This window comes from Chenopodium quinoa, unplaced genomic scaffold (assembly GCF_001683475.1).
Source record: "Chenopodium quinoa cultivar QQ74 unplaced genomic scaffold, ASM168347v1, whole genome shotgun sequence".
Taxonomy (NCBI): domain Eukaryota; kingdom Viridiplantae; phylum Streptophyta; class Magnoliopsida; order Caryophyllales; family Amaranthaceae; genus Chenopodium; species Chenopodium quinoa.
This window is the reverse complement of record NW_018745454.1, coordinates 4,173,783-4,192,984: the sequence shown is the minus strand read 5'-3', so window position 1 is coordinate 4,192,984 and position 19,202 is coordinate 4,173,783. Positions and strand designations below refer to the sequence as shown.

General features: G+C 35.9%; 3 protein-coding genes across 3 annotated transcripts; 2 read left to right on the top strand and 1 right to left on the bottom strand.

Moving 5' to 3' along the window:
- Positions 1-925: 925 nt before the first annotated feature.
- LOC110713928 (bifunctional fucokinase/fucose pyrophosphorylase-like) lies at positions 926-9,505 on the top strand. Its single transcript, XM_021892377.1, is given in 9 exon segments — positions 926-1,063; positions 1,193-2,341; positions 3,751-3,843; positions 3,845-4,031; positions 4,575-4,939; positions 5,878-6,004; positions 6,461-7,462; positions 7,548-8,281; positions 8,746-9,505. Coding segments are annotated over 8 exon segments (3,288 nt in total). The 5' UTR covers positions 926-1,063; positions 1,193-1,960; the 3' UTR covers positions 9,145-9,505.
- A 282-nt stretch (positions 9,506-9,787) lies between these two features.
- LOC110714158 lies at positions 9,788-12,671 on the top strand. Its single transcript, XM_021892630.1, has 2 exons — positions 9,788-10,289; positions 11,794-12,671. Exons 1-2 carry the CDS (start codon positions 10,196-10,198, stop codon positions 12,474-12,476), a joined length of 777 nt encoding a protein of 258 aa, XP_021748322.1. The 5' UTR covers positions 9,788-10,195; the 3' UTR covers positions 12,477-12,671.
- Positions 12,672-12,914: 243 nt separating this feature from the next.
- Positions 12,915-15,833, bottom strand: LOC110714157 (aluminum-activated malate transporter 10-like). Its single transcript, XM_021892629.1, has 6 exons — positions 15,320-15,833; positions 15,035-15,175; positions 14,202-14,474; positions 13,979-14,100; positions 13,707-13,850; positions 12,915-13,535 (listed from the first exon to the last, which is right to left on the bottom strand). Exons 1-6 carry the CDS (start codon positions 15,636-15,638, stop codon positions 13,059-13,061), a joined length of 1,476 nt encoding a protein of 491 aa, XP_021748321.1. The 5' UTR covers positions 15,639-15,833; the 3' UTR covers positions 12,915-13,058.
- Positions 15,834-19,202: the final 3,369 nt, after the last annotated feature.

Genomic DNA, 19,202 nt, shown 5'->3' with positions numbered 1-19,202 from the left:
TCAATCAAATTGCATGTATCTAAGTCAACTTTAAAGTCAATATGTTTCCCAAAGTAATGAAACCTTAACACAACCTCATTACTATCACCCATTCTGCAAAATAAGGCAAACAAAGTACACAATTACAACATGCACAAATACTCTACACACTTTAAGCAACGCACATTCACAGATTCACCTATCAATCAAACATGATCAAGCCATATCATCCATATACATCATATACATTAACATATACATCAACAAATTAACCTAAATTAACATGTAGATGTAAATAACCAAAATTCGCATAATTACACAACATATTCATCAAGAAATTGGTCTAAATTCACTCAAAACAAAACACCAAACAAAATCACCAATTTTTTTAAAAATTGAACAGTAGTAGTACTAACATACCTGAATTATGGAATGTATCAATCTCCAAGCTTTGAAACCCAACGAAAATTGCAACAAATCTCTGTAAACCCTAGGTTCTCCCTTCGATTCAACAGAGCAAATTAGAAATAATTTTGAAATTGGTTTGGTTTATGTCAAATCGACATAAATGGAAGGGGAAGGGTTTTAATCGTTGGAGGGAAGGGTTTAAAAGGGGGTAAATTAGTCTTTTTAAATTTTTTTACCCAAAGTATATTTTAACCTAGATTCACTAACTTATTAACGTCTGATTAACAGACTTAATCACGTCAGTTAGTAAGTAAAAAACTGGGGTGTATCATTAGGAAGTAAAAAAAAATGTGGTACCGCTGGGAAAAGTCAAAACCTTGATGGTACCAATGGGAATTTCCCTTTTTCTTTTTTTACAAAATTTTCGGGTCGGGTACCTGACCCGATAAAAATAGAGTATAGCGGGTCGGGTCATGGGGCAACCTTACAGTTAGTCGGGTACCCGCTGACCCGCTATTTTTTTTACTGATATATAAAAGAACAATTAGGGTTTCTCTAAACACTTTGCAGCCTGCCAGCCACCAAGTTCTCCTTCTTCCCTCTCTCTCTATCTCTCCTTCGTTCTCCTCTACCTCTCTCTGTGTGAAGGAAGGCCCCTTAGCAGCAAACACCGCAGGTACCGCTACACCTCTATTGTCTCTCCTCCATCTACATACAACCGCATCTAGTCATCTACTATTTTCCTCTCCGTTTTCAATTCTCAATTTCTCACAACATTATAATCTCTCCTCCATCTTATTCCTAGATTGAAGAATTATTATCTCACAACTCGTCAATCTCTTCTCCATCTCACAAATCAATTGCAGTCCATTGCTAGTAAGATGTCATATGAATTTATCACATTGTAAATTTTTAATGAGTTCGTGCGGTGGCAGCACAGGTGCGGTACGGTGCTTCTGCATGTGGTGTGCGGTGGCGGTGCTTTCGAATGTGGCTGATTTCAAATCCCATTCTTTGGTTTTATCGGAGTTTTTTTTTTTTTATATAATTGTAATTGTGGGTTAAGTTTGCTGTAAAACTAATGTGTAAATTAAGTTTGGAATTTTGGTTTTTAAATTTATGAATGTTATGGAGTATGAATTTTGAAATTTTGATTTACAATCAATTTGTGTTTGATTGAGTAATAGATCTAATAATTTGAGCTATTTTCCTTCCAATTTTACTTAATCAAGATTCTTAAAATCCGGGTACCCTATGTCCCGACCCGAGAAATTCGGGTACCCGAGACCCGGGTACCCGAGTTTCTCGGGTCGGGACATGGGCCGGCTGTCCAACTACCCGATAATCCGGGTACCCGCAATTTCGGGTACCCAAAAACCTGGGTACCCGGATTTGAACACCCCTATGGGTGACCCCATTACACTCTAACATATTTCAAAACGACGTCGTGTAAACCACATCAACATTCGACATAATTTACTGTCGTCGGCAAAACACAAAATTGCAGATCCCAACCCATCAATTTCCCAAATTCCCATCCTCACCATCGCGCGCAATCTCAGTGTCGGCAACAATGGAAGACGAAATCACCAAAAATGGCGGAGGAGAGAGAAAATGGCGAAAACGAAATCACAGCAACAAACAAACAAAAGCAGACATAGCCGACACATTGCGCAAATCATGGTATAGATTACGCCTTTCAGTGCGCCACCCTTCTAGGGTTCCGACGTGGGACGCCGTCGTTTTAACGGCGGCGAGTCCTGAGCAAGCTCAACTCTACGAATGGCAGCTTAATCGCGCTAAACGCCTTGGTCGGATTGCTGAATCTACGGTTACTCTTGCTGTTCCGGATCCTCATGGTCATCGTATCGGGTCGGGTGCTGCTACTCTCAATGCTATTCATCAGTTGGCTCTTCATTATCAGAGGATTGCGGCTAATAATGGAGATGATTCGGTAATTATGTTGTTTTTAGTCTTTTTCATTTTGGTACAATGTATTAATTTAATGATCCCACTTATGACGTGGTTTAGTTGGTAAGTAAAAGTTAAATGTTGCGAGTATTAAGAAACGGGTGAGTTATGTTACGTTATAAGTTCAGATGGAGTCAACTCAAAATTGAACAAGTGGAAAAGGTTGAAAATATGGGATGGAATAGGAAGTTAAGACAGTTTTTCATAAGATGGGTTGTTTTATAAGTTATTTAAGACTTTCAAGAAGTTGGAGAAGTTGCATGATAATCATAATTTGATTTGTAATTAGTAGGAATTGCTCTATTATCTTTTGATTAGACCTGCCAACGAGACTGGAAGGTGATTATTATACATATTACATAAAGGAATCCTTTCAAGCTGTAATTCCTTTATTTGACACTAGATCTATATCCACACAATTCTTGTTACATTTGCCATGAAAATGTTAATTTTATGGATAAAAAAAATTAATTTAAAAGAGAGTAAAAGTAAGGGTTTAGGTGGGTATTAAGCTACTCAAAAGTTAGCTTATTTCTTAAGAATTGAAATTTATTCATTTACAATAGATAATTAGATTCATAGTTTATCTTTTAAGTAGTAAGAAAAAGAATGTTATTTTGGGACCATTTGTTTTGTTTAAGGAAAAGAGAGTATGAGAGAAATCATGTGGGCCAAAGGTTCATGTTTACTATGCAAGGAAATATTTTAAATTGGTATAATTTCATGAAATGGCCCGAAATAGTAAGTGGGAAGAAATATATGAAATAGAGGTACTAGATGCATAAAATGGTGTATGTACTGTATGGTATGATGTAGCTTTGATCCCTGAGTAGATGAAGCCCTTTGATTGATGCATCTAATCATCTTACTTTTAGGGACTTAGTTCAGAGCAGCAGAGTGACTAATTCTTATTTTAAGTCGAGTATGCAGTTCACGTTTTTCTGTGGAGAGAATGGACAATTTGATGCTTGCTTTCTTTATAGACTTCATGGTAACTAAAGTTTGGTGGAAAAACAGCATTTTCAGACAGGAGAGATCTTAAAGGTGTACACCACCTTGATTTGTAACTTGTGTGCATGACACGGTTGATTCCAGATCTTATTAAATTAATTTTGTCACACAGATTGTAACATCAGGCGAACTTTTTCTGTTCTATGGATCTGTCCATGCACTCCATATTAATTTATCTTGTAAGGAACCACTTGTTAATTTTTTTTTTTTTCCCAGGGCATGTTGTACATACTTTGCTGCATTTTACTGAATCCTTTTATGTTAAAGAATGTTTCTCATGGACTATGTTTCCGGCTTTTTTCAGTTATTATCACAGATCAGTTATTGGTTTTACCTGGACTCCGTCTCTTTTATGTTACTTATTGGTGCTTTTTTGCGTAGGCTGTGCAAAGAGCTGATGGAAGTCTTGACTCTGCTTCTCCTGAAAGGTTTGACAATGGAGTTCCTGACCTGCTGTGCATTGATTTTTTGGCAAAAAAAACATATACTATTGCTGCATGCTGGAGGTGACTCTAAAAGAGTCCCATGGGCAAATCCTATGGGGAAGGTTTTTCTGCCACTTCCATATTTAGCAGCAGATGACCCTGATGGGCCTGTACCTTTGCTTTTTGACCATATACTTGCAATTTCATCCTGTGCAAGGCAGGCTTTCAAAAATAAAGGTCATTAGTAATTCTAGCATTGAAATATTGAATCTTTGTTTTCACGTCATTTCATAACTTGACTATATTTTCTAATATAAGCAGCATATTCTGTATAAGCTGGATTTTTCTTTGAAATATCAGTATCTGCTAGGGTTATTAAATTACGCATAACTCTCAAAATTTTAAGGATATCGCAGTCGGAGGTGCCCAACTGCCCATTATGAGGGGCGAAGTGAAAGGAAAGAACAAAGCATGCATCCTAGGCTAGTAGGCTGTGTAGAGGACTGTATTTTGTTCTCTATTTCCTGCCAAGCTGTGCATGTCATTTCTTGGCTACTGTAACTTTAGCTTTTCTTCGTCTAATTAGTAATTAGCAGCATATAGATTAGAGCAAGTTTATGTAGCTTTGAAATCTTCATGTATTTCTAGGTTAATGATTTCTGCTGAACAATGAATTTGTTTATTTTTTATTTTTATTATTATTTTTTTTATTTTATTATTATTTTCAAATTTCTTATAGCCTGCATAATGATCTGTTTAAAACCATGTCTTGATATGTAGGTGGGTTGTTCATTATGACGGGAGACGTACTTCCTTGTTTTGATGCCTCCAATATGTTTCTGCCAGAGGATGCGTCATGCATCATCACAGTTCCTATAACTCTTGACATTGCCTCTAATCATGGTGTTGTGGTGGCTTCTAAAACTGCAAATTTAGATGCTATTTCTTCTGTCAGTTTAGTTGAAAATCTTCTGCAGAAACCTAGTAAGGAGGAGCTTGTTGAAAGTCAGGCTCTTCTGGATGATGGCAGAACATTGCTTGACACTGGAATTATAGCAGTAAGAGGTAAAGCATGGGTTGAGCTTGTCAACCTTGCATGCTCTGGCCAATCATTGATTCTGCAGCTTCTAGATAGTAAAAAAGAGGTAAGCTTTCATTCAATTATAAGCACGTCTTTTTTTTTTTTTTTTTTTTATTTATTTATTTATTTTTTTTTTTATCTTCTAGGCTCTCATGGTTACTTGAAACATATCTTGTGATCTGAAGTCAGTAAAAGTACTGAATAAAAAATAACTTTCTAGCAGTGAGGGCTGTATATTTTGTTTCCATGGGGTTGAATCGGTTGATCATCTTCCTTATGCTGTACATTCCTTGATTTTTCATGTTCTCATTTATTATGTTATCCATATTAGCAAATGTGAAATTGTATGCTACTGAATTCCTAACCAAATTACCAGAAGCTGTTGTATGGACATGTAATTTATTAGCAGCATATATATTTGATATTGGTCAATAAATTCCTAATAGCTTACAGTTGATTTATTGAAGTATTTTTAAAAGCATTTCAGTTTAATCAATTTCTTGGGTAGTGAATTCTGCGGATGTGTCTTCTATAAGGTGCGAGTTGCCTGTTACTCTTAGTAAACGCGAATTGCCTGTCAGTTGAAAATATGCTCCTTTTTTGCCTTTCTTTGAACATCAAGTTTACGAATTGCTGTTGTATGTGCCTGTTCCAAGGTCTTTGAAGCATATTCTGACATCTTTCTTTCTAAGGGCTCTTAAGAAGGCCTGTGGGAATCTCTTGAAGTTACTGTCTAAGTTTTTTCCATTTGTGAAAGGAGGTTTCATTCATCTTGCTACATTCAACTTTGATTCTTCTTTGCTTCTCCTCTTCCCTTTGGGGCGGTGTTTTTTTTTTTAAAAAAAAAATTCCTTCTAGTGTCTCCAATTTGTTTAAGATGAAATTAGTTGGAGATTTTCTTATCAGAATGCTTGTATGGTTGAGATAGTTGACTTTGTTGAGTTGTTGCTTTATTTTCTCGTAATAAACACAGCAGTCTTAATTCATGTTGTATATCTGCAGATGAGCTTGTATGAAGATTTAGTTGCAGCTTGGGTGCCTACAAAACATGAATGGTTAAGGAAGCGACCATTGGGGGAGGAACTTGTCAATAAATTGGGAAAGCAACAAATGTTCAGCTATTGTGCTCGTATGTCAAAATTATCTAAAACATGAAGACTAGTGGTCATATATTCATGTTATCAGTTACGTGTTTGCTTATGCTGCATTGACTCATATTTTTGTATTTCACTTTTCGACTAATTCATCTAGTTCTGAAGTCTATTTGGCTTTAGTCATGTCTTTAAAGCACTTTTACCAGGGGATACATAGATTAATGAAACACACCTTCAGTGAACATATAAAGAAATATGAATTCTCAGTCTAGTCGTCAATCCTTTCTTATTATTTTTGTTGTTTACTCACCCATTGATGATGCATGACTCCTTACTGTTGTTGGAGTTGCAAAAAAAAGGGGAAAGAGCAGGGAGGAAGGGAGACACATCATTCCTCTTATTGGCCCTTGTCTCTGAATGATTTAATCCTTGCATCTCATGAATCATGAATGCTTCATGCAATTTAATATTCTGATTAATTTTTATTGCAGATGAATTACTCTTTTTGCATTATGGTACATCAAGTGAAGTATTGGATCATCTTAGTGGTGCTGACTCTGGACTTGTAGGACGTAGACATCTTTGCTCAATACCAGCAACCACTACATCTGACATTGCAGCCTCAGCTATTATTCTATCCAGTGAAATTGCTCCAGGAGTCTCAGTTGGTGAAGATACTCTCATTTATGATTCTTCAATTTCTGGTGGAATACAAATTGGCTCCCTGTCTGTTGTTGTTGGTATAAACATTCCTGGGGGTGTGCAAGATCAAGTTAGATTTATGCTTCCAGATCGCCACTGCATTTGGGAGGTACCATTGTCTGGCTGTAATGATCGGGTTATTGTGTACTGTGGTCTTCATGATAACCCAAAGACTTCGATGTCTAAGGATGGAACATTTTGTGGGAGACCGTGGAAGAAAGTGTTGCGTGATTTACACATTCAGGAAACTGATCTCTGGAGTTCTACAAGTGACAGTGAAAAATGTTTATGGAATGCAAAAATATTTCCAATCCTCCCTTACTTTGAAATGCTTCAATTAGCATCATGGTTAATGGGATTGTGTGACCAGAAAAATCAATCCTTGCTTATTTTATGGAGAAATTCTCCTCGAATGAGTTTGGAAGCATTGCATAGATCGATTGACTTTCAAAAAATGTGCTTGGGTTCCAATACTCATCAAGCTGATCTAGCTGCGGGTATAGCAAGGGCATGCATTAGCTATGGATTGTTAGGACGAAACTTATTTCAACTGTGTGAAGAGATACTGCAAATAGAAAAGTCAGGAGCTGAAATCTGCAAGGACTTCTTGGCAATGTGTCCCAGCCTCCAGGTGCAGAACTCAAATATAATTCCTAAAAGTCGTGCATACCAGGTGAAAGCTGACCTTCTCCGGGCCTGTAGAGATGAGATGCTGGCAAATGATCTGGAAAGCAAAGTTTGGGCTGCAGTTGCAGACGAAACTGCATCAGCTGTTAGATATGGTTTTAAAGGTAAACTTGATTTGAGGATTGATTACCATTATTCTGGGTAATCTGATGTGCTTTATCTATTTTGCGAATTTCTATTTGTCTACAGAGAATCTTCTGGATGCATCTCATGGCATACCCGCGTTAATACACCAAGGCAACAATCTTGACATTGGCGCAGAGGAGCAAAACTTGCTCCGGAGTGTGAAGGTTGAATTACCTGTACGTGTAGATTTTGTTGGGGGTTGGAGTGATACTCCACCATGGAGTTTGGAGCGTGCTGGTTGTGTTCTTAACATGGCTATCTGTCTGGAAGGTTCTCTCCCAATTGGCACGACCATAAAAACAACTAGGACAGCTGGTGTATTAATTAGTGATGATGCTTCAAATGAGCTATTTGTCCAAGATCCTACCTCCATTGTCCCTCCATTTGATAGTGATGATCCATTTAGGCTTGTCAAGTGTGCATTGCTTGTTACTGGTGTCATTCATGACAAGAACTTTCAATCTATGGGCTTGGATATCAAAACCTGGGCCAATGTTCCACGTGGTAGTGGCCTAGGGACATCAAGCATTCTTGCAGCTGCTGTAGTGAAGGGACTTCTTCAAATAATTGAAGGGGACGATGAGGAAGACAATGTTGCTAGGCTAGTATTGGTACTAGAGCAGCTTATGGGAACAGGGGGAGGCTGGCAGGATCAGATTGGTGGGTTATATCCTGGTATTAAATTTACAACTAGCTTCCCTGGAATTCCTTTGCGGCTTCAAGTCATTCCTCTTTCGGCATCCCCTGAATTGATGTTACAATTGCATCGGAGATTGCTTGTGGTATTTACTGGTCAAGTAAGTAGTTATGTTTCTTGTCTACTGTTCCATCTGTCTAAAATGAAGACCACAACTATTATTAATAAGAGGCTTGGACACAGAGTCACAGACCCCATTGTAATGCCACCACAACAACAATCCCTTCAACTAGTATTTCATTCTTGTTACTGAAAAGATCTTTCATTGGTGCAAAACTGCCTTTTATATATTACAAATGTTTTTAATTTAATTTCTTCTACTTCATGGAGAATTCTAGTTTGAGACATATAGGTGTTATGATATTATTAATTCTGTTAAGAAAGCTGTCATACTGTGCTGTGATCTTTTACATTCATTTGGGAAATTGCCTTTGTTGTGGGCGTGGGTGTTTTTGGCTTGGTTATATGGATGCCTAAAACTCTTAAATGCAAACCAGTTTTTCATTTTGTCGTTTTCCCTACTTCGTAATCATGATTTTTGACTAGTAGTTTAACACACTGCAGGTCCGACTTGCACGCAAAGTATTGCAGAATGTGGTGACTCGCTACCTAAGACGAGATAATCTGCTTGTATCCAGCATCAAGCGTCTTGCTGAACTTGCAAAAATAGGGAGGGAAGCTCTCATGAACGGAGATATAGATGAGTTGGGTGATATCATGATGGAGGCGTGGAGGCTGCATCAAGAACTGGATCCATTTTGTAGTAATGAATCTGTTGATCGATTTTTTGAATTTGCCGAACCTTATTGTTGCGGCTACAAGCTTGTGGGTGCTGGTGGTGGGGGTTTTGCGTTATTGCTCGCTAAGGATGTGGATCGTGCTGACGAGCTGAGACATCTTTTATCTCAGACCTCGGATTTTGACGTGAAAGTCTACGATTGGAATATCTTTTCCGAGTTCTAATGTACAAGTCTTTTTTGGTCTTTGCATCACTTCACCCGTTATATTCTTTCCCCCAATGATGTGTTTTACTGCCCTTAATTATTGGCATGTATGTTATAGTATTGTGCACAGAGCCACAGAAGATACAAAAGATTGTTAGGTTTGCTGAGCAGGTTGATGTATTCATTTGGGAACCATTCATTTGTTATAGTTAGTATGTCAGTATGTGTACCTAATGCTCTGCTGAGGCGCTGAGCAGATTGATGTACTTATTTGATACATTTAGTATGTCAGTACATGTATGTACCTAATGCTCTTCTCTTATATATTATTGTCTATACTAATAATGACAATTATATGAGAATTATGACCGATTTGGATTCTACCGATTTGGATTCTCTTATTTGAAGTGCGTTGGCTCAAGTGGTAAGTAACTTTATGTCGCTTAAGGGAGGTGTGGGGTTCAAGCCTCTCCCACCATAAGTCAGGTGTGCTATCCGAGTCGGATCCGGATGGTGAACCAACAACCTTAAAATGTTTGCGTGTGTTGTTTATGATGCACTGGCGCATTTTGGCTTAGGATGCCAAATAATCTAATCTAAATGGTACAAAAGCTGCATTGTAAATGGGAATCTAATTGCTTGCGTTTCACTTATAGAATCATCAGAGTAATCATGCCCTAAAACGAAGAAACACATCCATTGATTACATCAAATGGCATAAAAGCTAAAATCCAACCCAACATTAAACAGGTCAAAATCTCAAAGGCTAGACCAAAAGGCAAATCACCCATCATCATCATTATCATCCCACCATTTCATTTTCCGCTTCTTTTGCTGGGTTTTTCTGATTAAGACCTACTCACATTTTAATAAAAAATTAAAATTATGAACGACAAATGATTTGATTTGTAGTTGGTGGGTGTTTGCTTAACTAATTCGGTTTTCATTGGAGATTATCAACACCCACATTTTTATAATAATCCATTCTTCTAATTTTTGACGAAATTCCATTGACTTAGGGAATTGAGGGTTAGCAGAAGAAGTAGAGAGAGAAAGAGAGGAGAGAGAAAATGGGGTTGCTGAGTCACAAGGTGGAGAGGGAAGAGATCAAATCAGGGGATCACATTTACACTTGGAGAGCTGTCTTCACTTACTCTCACCATGGTACTCTTCTCTTACTTTTTTGATTCTATTTTCATACTAATTTCAAGGTTATATTTTGGTTAATTTATTGTTTAATAATAGTAATAAGTTTGGGTTAATACAATGTTTTGGATTATCCGCCTTTTATTTTTGCATTTTTCTATTTTTTTTGTTTATTAAGGCTGGTGGAATTAGAATTATTTGCAATCTGATTTGGGAGAATTTTGTATGTTGATTGCTATAGTTTGATTTTGAAATGGGGTTTAACCAATTTGCCTTACTTGTAAGAAAGTTTGATTCTTTCATGGAGGTATGCAATTTTTTGGAAGAAAAGAATCAGGTAACTGTTTGTTGCATGTTCTCCAAACTAGAATACAATCCTTTTCATTCATGGCTGAGAGATTGTGTTAGGGGATGTATTGCCCATCTCAAGTATGATTATTGTTGTATAGAAGATTTTGGAGGTGAAAAACCGAAAGTGGAGATTGATCAAGCTAGGAAATTGTGAGTGGGTTTAGTGGCCTGTTGATTTAGAGATTGTGATTTGGGGGTTGTTTATTAGTATTTTGAAAGTTGAAGCTAGTTGGAAAGCTAATTGTATTGGATAAATTAATATAAATCAAAATTATTGTGGAAACGCATTCTATCTTTTCAGGCTTGGGGCCATGTAGGACACCGCGAAACATTCTTGTTGTTATGTTAATGATAATGTCTAATGAGGACAATAGAAGGATAGTGTGCTTGTCATGCTTGACTCGATTGTTGGAGTTTTGGGACAATGCAGAAGCTGAATCAGACATGACTCACTCCTTGGTTGAGTAGAGATTATCCTGATATGTTCCTGGTATGAAATGCAGGAAATCAGTAGTGCATTACCAAAAGATTGTGTGATTAAATCGTTTTTATTATGACATTATCACATAATCAACTTTAGACTGTTGGTTTATTCTATTAGCATTATTGCCCCATAGGATATATGTATGTAGGTGGCATGACTGAACACCTGTCTCTCACCTGGTCACTATCGATTGTGCGTTAATGTGAGATTAGTCTCAAAATGCAATTGTAATGATCTGATTTTGATAATTATCTGTTCATATGGATAGATAACCTGTTTTTTCCTTGGGGATAGTGTTTTTTTTTTCAAAAATAATAAAAATTAAGTATATTTTTATGAGAAGCCATCTAAAACTCTCTTTGTTCTCTAATTCCTCCTGTTCTTCAAGGTGGATATATACATGAGATTCCAGTCACCCCCTGCATGAAGTTGGCATGCAACTAACTCTGTTGGACATGGTTTTGAGAATACACTTCACTGTTGTGGACTAAATGGCATGCTTTAAGTTTTCCATGCCAGTTTTTTATGATATTTAAAACATGCGTACCTTTACTGTTCCTATGCTCTGAATTAAGTTGATAACTCTATTAAGTGGCTAAACATTGACTGGCCCCCAGCCCTTCCCCACCTGTTTAAATTGAAACAGCGCACAATGCTCTGACTAGAATTTGTTATCTGTTGTTGAAGGCATATTTGTCGGTGGAAGCAAAGTTGTTCATTTTACTCCTGACCGTGATCGAAATCAGAATGCAGAGGCTTCTGACGATTCTGATCTTGTGAAGGAGACTTCATGTCCTACTTTCCCTGATTGTGGATTCAGGCAACCAAAAAGTGGAGTTGTCCTCACCTGTTTAGACTGTTTTCTTGGCAATGGATCACCCTACTTATTTGAATATGGAGTAACCCCGTCTGCCTTTATTGCCAAAGTAAGGGGTGGGACATGCACCACTGCCCAACCTGATCCACCTGAATATGTCATCCACCGGGCAATGTATCTTCTTCAAAATGGGTTTGGGAACTATAATGTGTTCGAGAACAACTGTGAGGACTTTGCATTATACTGTAAAACTGGTCTATTGTTAATTGATAAAGTAGGGGTTGGAAGAAGTGGTCAAGCTTCTTCTGTCATTGGGGCCCCACTGGCTGCTCTACTTTCTTCTCCTCTCAAGTTGTTGATGCCAAGTCCTGTGGGTGTAGCTACTGTGACAGCCGGGATGTACTGTATGAGCCGTTATGCTACAGATATTGGGGTCCGTACTGATGTGATTAAGGTAGCGGTAGAGGACCTTGCTGTTAACCTCGGTTGGAATGAGGCCGAGGAAGAAGAAATTCCTGATGAAGGATCTTCAACTGCACTGATTACTCTGTGACATACATGACTTATCTAAGTCAAGCGTTGAGCCAAGTACATATATCTTCTCATTAGAATTCACAAGTGTCATATGGGTGTCTGTCATGAATAATTCTATTTTTTGTCACGTTGATATTTATCGTCTGTTTGAAGCCTTGTAAGTTGTAACTTCTGTGAATTCCAAATCAATGAAATCATGGAAGTTTATGCTCAAGTGTGAAATAATTATTTGTAGATTTTTCAGGTATGGATGATGGTAGATAATTGTTAGGAGATACAGTATTTTCGTGTTTGAGAAATTATACACATAACCATGAATTAGGGATTTTCTCAGCCTAAATATCTTGGAAGGTAACCTTATTATGTGATATTCAGTTCAAACCATGAGCTGCATGCATGCAAACAAGAAAAGCTCTAGAATGATCTATATCTATATGTATTCTGGCAGATGATTGGTAGCATGTTGAAGATTTCAGACATACATGATGTCGAAATTATAGATCGGGAATGTCTGGTGGCACTGAACACAGTATATTACGACCAGATGATCTGTACATGAAGTAAGCAAATCAAATGTTCTTGGTCAATGACTGTCAAAAGTTTAGACCTCTTCAATGGCCTTCATTATTTCTTGGCCTTGGGTATTTGTTTGCTTATTCTGATTCGGAATCTCTTGTAATTTCTTTTCTTTCTGGATCTTGAATTCTGCCATGTTTGCTAAATTATCAACTTCTTTGACAACTTCTTCAATTCTGGCTACAATTTCGATCAGCAAAGTCACTAGCATACCTAATGGCAACACCTCCAACATAGTTGCTTGGTTTGGGGTCTCTAACTTCTCACCATTATTGTCAGTAGAGTTTTCAGCTGTTGTCAATGAAAGAACATCACAAGGGAGGGATTTAAGATCATTTTGGAATTCCTCTACTCCAAAGATCATTCTGTCAACTAAGAAATCGATACTGGATGATCTTTTCCTTGTCTTGATTGTTGTGGCTAAATCTTTCAGCACCTCTGAACAGAACAGGCTTAACTTTGTGCATCTCTCTGTGATATATTGCTTCAACAACTCAGGTGCCTGTATTCATCACAAAGCAAGTTTTATTTACCGTGACAAAGTTCTGTTTTCTGTATGATTTGAAAGCGTAGTGCAAAATTTAAATTTTTTTTTTTTCATTTTTATCTGTGCATATGTTTGTGCTTATGCAGCAAAAATCCATAGTGGATCCGCCACTGCGCAATAGTTTACCTGCATTTCAGAATCGATGCAACTGTTTAGATTATCAATGCAATAAGCACAGCTGCGTGCTGCTGCACCAATTTTTTGGTACTGCTTCCATGGATAACCAAAGTAGAAACGTCCATGTGCTGGCTCCCATATTGCAAAATTCACCTGATTCAGGATCATGACTAGTTAGTTTTAAGTTAACATCTTCGATTTTGGGTTGTCCTGTGACTGTGATTGCTAGGCAAGTAAGTAGCCACATATATATGGATGTTTAAATTCTGTCATTTGCTTACCATAGAATCCTCAGATGCCTTTGAGTTCAGCACACACTTGTATCCCTGCAGCTTTTTGGTCTCATCATCCTTAGGGATCTTTGCAGTTTCTTCATTATTGCTGAAGTACTCGGCTATATAACCTGTGTGTGAATATTATGTTAGACATATGGCTTAGTTATAGTTATAAGTGAATTTTGACATTTACTTTAAAGCATTAATCATTTTGTGTGTGGTGTATTACCTTCTAAGGAATTGGCAAGTTTTTCGAGGTTGCTAATAGTTTGATTGTGAAGCTGATCGCCTGCCCAAACAGGCCATAGCAGCATACTTATGAGGATGCAGAGGGAGACTCCAATTGCAATTGTGCTTACCCTTTGGTGAGCCATCATGATCAAATCTTCCACGCGATAGCCTGAGATTGAGACTAGGCTGAAGGTGAGGATGAATATCATGGCACCATAATCAAATCGAGCCTTCACCGTGGGAATGAAACGAGTAAAGGTGGCAGTTGAAGCTGCATACATGAAGCAAGGCTCATCATAAATACAAGTTAAGTCTAAATTTTATTATCTTCCACTTCTCAATAAATAATTTATACAAATTACATCTTACTGATTTAAATCCTGTCTTCTTACTACTAGTCTAGCCTAATTAAGGTTAGAGTTGAGTGCAGTTAAAACTTTTAATAGACCTTGTTTACAGCAGTATCAATAATAGTACTTCTAAATTTTATACAACCGGTGTTGGGTTTAGTCATTTTAGCTAAGGACCCTAGTGACTACAACTCCACTCTTAAGGATCACATGAATATGACAGGATTCAAACTTGTGACAATCTGAACGTCGCAAAATAGGATTTCTATTGAGATCGAGTATTGACTTATTTAACTACACTAAGCAACCACCAATTTCTATTATACACCCGGTGGTGCAATTGTATTACATGCATGGTACAATCATGCACATGGTATAATCGATTGTACTACAAAAATACATTAAAATTCATATGATTTTCACAAGTATTGAAGTTGTAATGAAGTAGCTTAATATACTAATATTGAAATAATCAGCTTACCAAAAATAAACACAGAAGCTCCAAGGAAAATAGGCTGATATTGTTTATCACATTGATTTGCAATCCAATGGATCCCAACTCCTAATGATCCTGCAACAACAGTAGCAACAGTTCTGTTGACGCTTTTGTATATAGTTGATCCTGTCATTTACACATTCATGAAATTCAGGTTAGTAATCGTAGCTTAGTACATAATACATATACACATCAACACATACAATATACATACGCGTATATGAAATACTTGTAAAATTAGAGGGAATTAATTTGGGCCTGAAAACTTACCTACAGTATATTCACAAACCACAACCACAGTCATAATGGCCCACATTGCATTTTTACCAACACCATCATATAAAGGCCTCATATAATACAGAAGAGACACAACAGAAAGTGCAAGTCCCACTTTCAGACAATGAACAAACTTCTTAGGATCAGTAACACCTATATTCCATGAATTCACCAAAAACTTCCATGTCTTCATAACAATCATACTATGTAACTTCTGCAATATTCTTGCTGCTATCCCTCTTTCCGGCTCTAGAACCTTCGTCGTCCCATTAGACACGTTCATCTTCCATTCCAACCTTCCACCAGACACCATTATTGTAGCTAACAAGTAAGTATACACAACTTTGATTCAAGTAGTTTACGAAATTTCGTAGGCCTTGTGTTAGCTTGTCTACTACTTATCATATAAGTACGTTCTGTCGTACGATTAAGAGCAGGTTTAGTAAAGAGCTCTCAACTCTTTTTGGCAAAATGTAATGATAATGTGAGTGAGTTGCTATGAGTTTGGAGATAGTCTTACTTCCTTTTATATTAAGAGGAAGCATGACCTAAATTAATTCAAGTGTTTTTAACTCATATTCCACTATCATTTCTATTATCCAAAGAAATACAAATTTTAGGTCCTTGAAATTGTCCTTTATGATAAGTGGAGATGAATATTGGAGTCTGACGGATGATCATGTTGACATCATGGGAATTGACACCACCTTATCATTGATAATCCTTCTAAATTGGAATTGTTTATGCCTGATTATACATTTCTTGTCATGTTATTTATGTACTCCGTAATTAATACTTCTTCCATTTTTTTTTTTACTTGCAATACAAGCTCATAACACGTCGTACTCTAGGAAGATATAAGATAATATAACAGAAAAATTAATCAAAATAATTTATACTCACAAGCTATGGTCTCTATCCAACTCTTTCTAGCTTATTTCGGATGCTAATATAAAATACTCTCTCCGTCCCTTTATTAGACCTAAATCTAACATTTAATACTCACATAATAAAGAGAAATAGGCTTCTAATTTAGAGACGGAGGGAGTAGGTACTTATCTTGAAGCCGCGTTACAAGTTACTGTAAAGATACGAGGTATTATACAAACAATATAGTAAAATATACGTAGTATACGTACAGAGTATATGGATGAACCACTAGCTTATGAGTTGTAATTGTTGTGTATGTGTTTTTAGTGACCTCATGCAACAAAACATCAACTTCAAGTAATTTATATAAATCCAACCTATTCACATAAACTTTTTATTTTATTTGCTCCAATTTAATATAGCAGATTTATAGTGCTGCCTCCCACGTATCTCTGTCTGCAGCCTGTGTAAATATTTTGTACGAATTCTTGCACGTACTACTGCAACTTTCTGTATGTTACTCAAATGTTTAATTTGAAAGTAACTGTCTCAGCTTGGCACACAAATTGGTTTTTTTTTTTTTTTTTTTTTTTTTTTTTTTTGTGATAATGTGCTTTGATCTCTGCCTCTACATAATAGGTCACATTGTATACTGTTTTAGATGTTCTAGCAAGTCCGGAAATAAGGAGTAATAGTCTAAACTGTAAATTTATTCTGGAAAACAAACTTGTGAGCGCCCTTGATGATATTATTTAGGCCAAGAAAAGACTTAGCATGTAATGAATATGTTTTCACTGCTCTTTATTTATCGTTAGAAGTTCAAACTATTATGATCTCACTAAAGACTTTTCTTATTCATGCTTCAATTCAAAACAAAGACAATTTTATTCGTTGTGGTCGGTCGATACTGTGGTTTGGAACAAAGCAGACAAGCAGAAATGAGGATCAAGGATAATAATAATCATGGTATGTATTTCAACGTAATTCTTAGAAAAAATACGGATATTTTTAAAAAATAAAGGAGGTACTTCAATAATTGATTATCAATTTGCATACCCAAGTATTGTGATCAAGTTAATAAAGGTGCATGTGAATGTTTAGTTATTCATTCATTGCATGCATATTATGCACGAAAAGGCTGAAGTTTGGCTGTGGTATACAGCTAGTATATGTGAATTAACAACTGTGGATTCTTCAATACAGAAAACTGAAATAAATTACTTCTACTTTCTAAATTACGTTTAAAATCATGTACAAGTACAGTTGGGTGTATACATATTTTATGTACTTTCAAGAATCATCCAATTTGGAGTATTTTGCATCAAATATATTTTTAAGTGTTTCTATTTCATGACCTATATTGGGGATTAGATTTCCCTCAATTCATTCTCCATTTCTCCAGTTCCAATTCATGCATTTCTCTATATTCTTTTTATAAATCAAGGATCATGTTCATTCTTCTGTACATAATTGAAGATCCGGTTCTAATTCATGCATTCTCGTACTTGGGTTTAATTTAAAATCGTAATTTTTTCATTATATTCAATTTAATTATTAAAAAAAGTTGTACAAATTAGATCCACAAAAAAAAATTTAATTCACTAGTGTTTCTCTCAGACATTCTACTGCATTTTCTTCCAAAATGGCACAAAGCTTACTTTTTTGAAGTACACATTTGGATCCAAAAGTGTGGAACTTTGTATATAAAAAAATATTGTAAATGATCAAACAATTTTGGACAGAAACAAGCAACTTCATTCCTAAAAATTAGAATTTATAGACTAAAGCTTCTTTTTAATGGGGGGTGCCAGAATAAAGCATAAATTGTTGCATGAAACTAAACGTGCAAAGGAAAGTTCGAATAGAATGACCTAATATTACTAAGAATAATACTGCATTATAGTTGGGTTGACTTTTCGTACGTCATTACATATGAAAAGTTTGCTTGAACAAGAAATAATAGGGTTAACCTAATTTGACACTTCTTTTTTTATTTATTAGTGCGTTTAATTGAAGTGGAGAAAAAGCTTTCAATGGGTGATTTCTGAAGATAAATTATGGTCATCCAATTGATTTCTTAACAATTTTAACATTAGCATACATTTTTTTTATATAACCTAGCTTTGTAATGTTATTATTATAATCTATCATGTGATATGCTAAAATAATGTTATACTTTAGAAGAGTATATACTAAAGTTATAGTATGGAATATTATATTTTATGACGGTCCATGTAAAAAAAGATAAAAACATGAATTGTCCACCGTTAAATGTCACATAGGTGACAAAATAGCATAGTAAACTACTAATTGGCTACGTGCCACTAGTAAGCTGAGATGAAGATTATGATTTCTATGCGTATTATTGTATAAGCGGACTATTTCTCTCCACAAACTTGATGTAAAAAGCTAACTCGCCTATCAAATGTTAGTTTTTGATGTTTATTTTTCATTTTTTTTTTTTTTTTAATTTGGTCTAATCACTCGTTGCCATGTTTTCTAATGCATGACAATGAATGTCACTCAACTTTGTTCCCATGTATTTTTTTTTTTTTTTTTTTTATATTTAGATAAATTATCATATCAACCTTTCTATAATAACCATCTTACAAAAAATAAATAAATAAATAAATAAATCTCTCCATTTGGTTTGAACGTCTGTAAGATATTGATCAACATACTTGTGGCCCATGATGAACTAGACTAACATATATAGTATACTTAAGGAAATCCCTCGTTTCAAATTATTGGTGAATGGGAATCCAGAAGTGAAATGTTTTTGATTTTATAAGCTTGGGATGAATACCAAAAAAAAGAATGTATGGTTAACCTTAGAAAATTAAGTGTGTTGCCACTCCTTGATCATAACAAACGATAACACAGCTGCCAAAAAAAAAATAGTATAAATAAATAAATTAATAATAAAAATAAAAAAATAAAAAAACAAACAAACAAACAAAAAAAAACGATAAGCAATGAAACGATAAATTGGTTACAATTTCACCAT

Excerpts from the sequence above, each read along its gene's own strand:
- LOC110714158 (XM_021892630.1), top strand. The coding sequence starts at position 10,196 with ATGGGGTTGCTGAGTCACAAGGTGGAGAGGGAAGAGATCAAATCAGGG. Across the intron at positions 10,290-11,793 it reads CTTCACTTACTCTCACCATG|GCATATTTGTCGGTGGAAGC; the intron begins GTACTCTTCTCT and ends CTGTTGTTGAAG.
- LOC110714157 (XM_021892629.1), bottom strand. The coding sequence starts at position 15,638 with ATGGTGTCTGGTGGAAGGTTGGAATGGAAGATGAACGTGTCTAATGGG. Across the intron at positions 15,176-15,319 it reads GGTTTGTGAATATACTGTAG|GATCAACTATATACAAAAGC; the intron begins GTAAGTTTTCAG and ends TGTAAATGACAG. Across the intron at positions 13,851-13,978 it reads AGGCATCTGAGGATTCTATG|GTGAATTTTGCAATATGGGA; the intron begins GTAAGCAAATGA and ends ATCCTGAATCAG.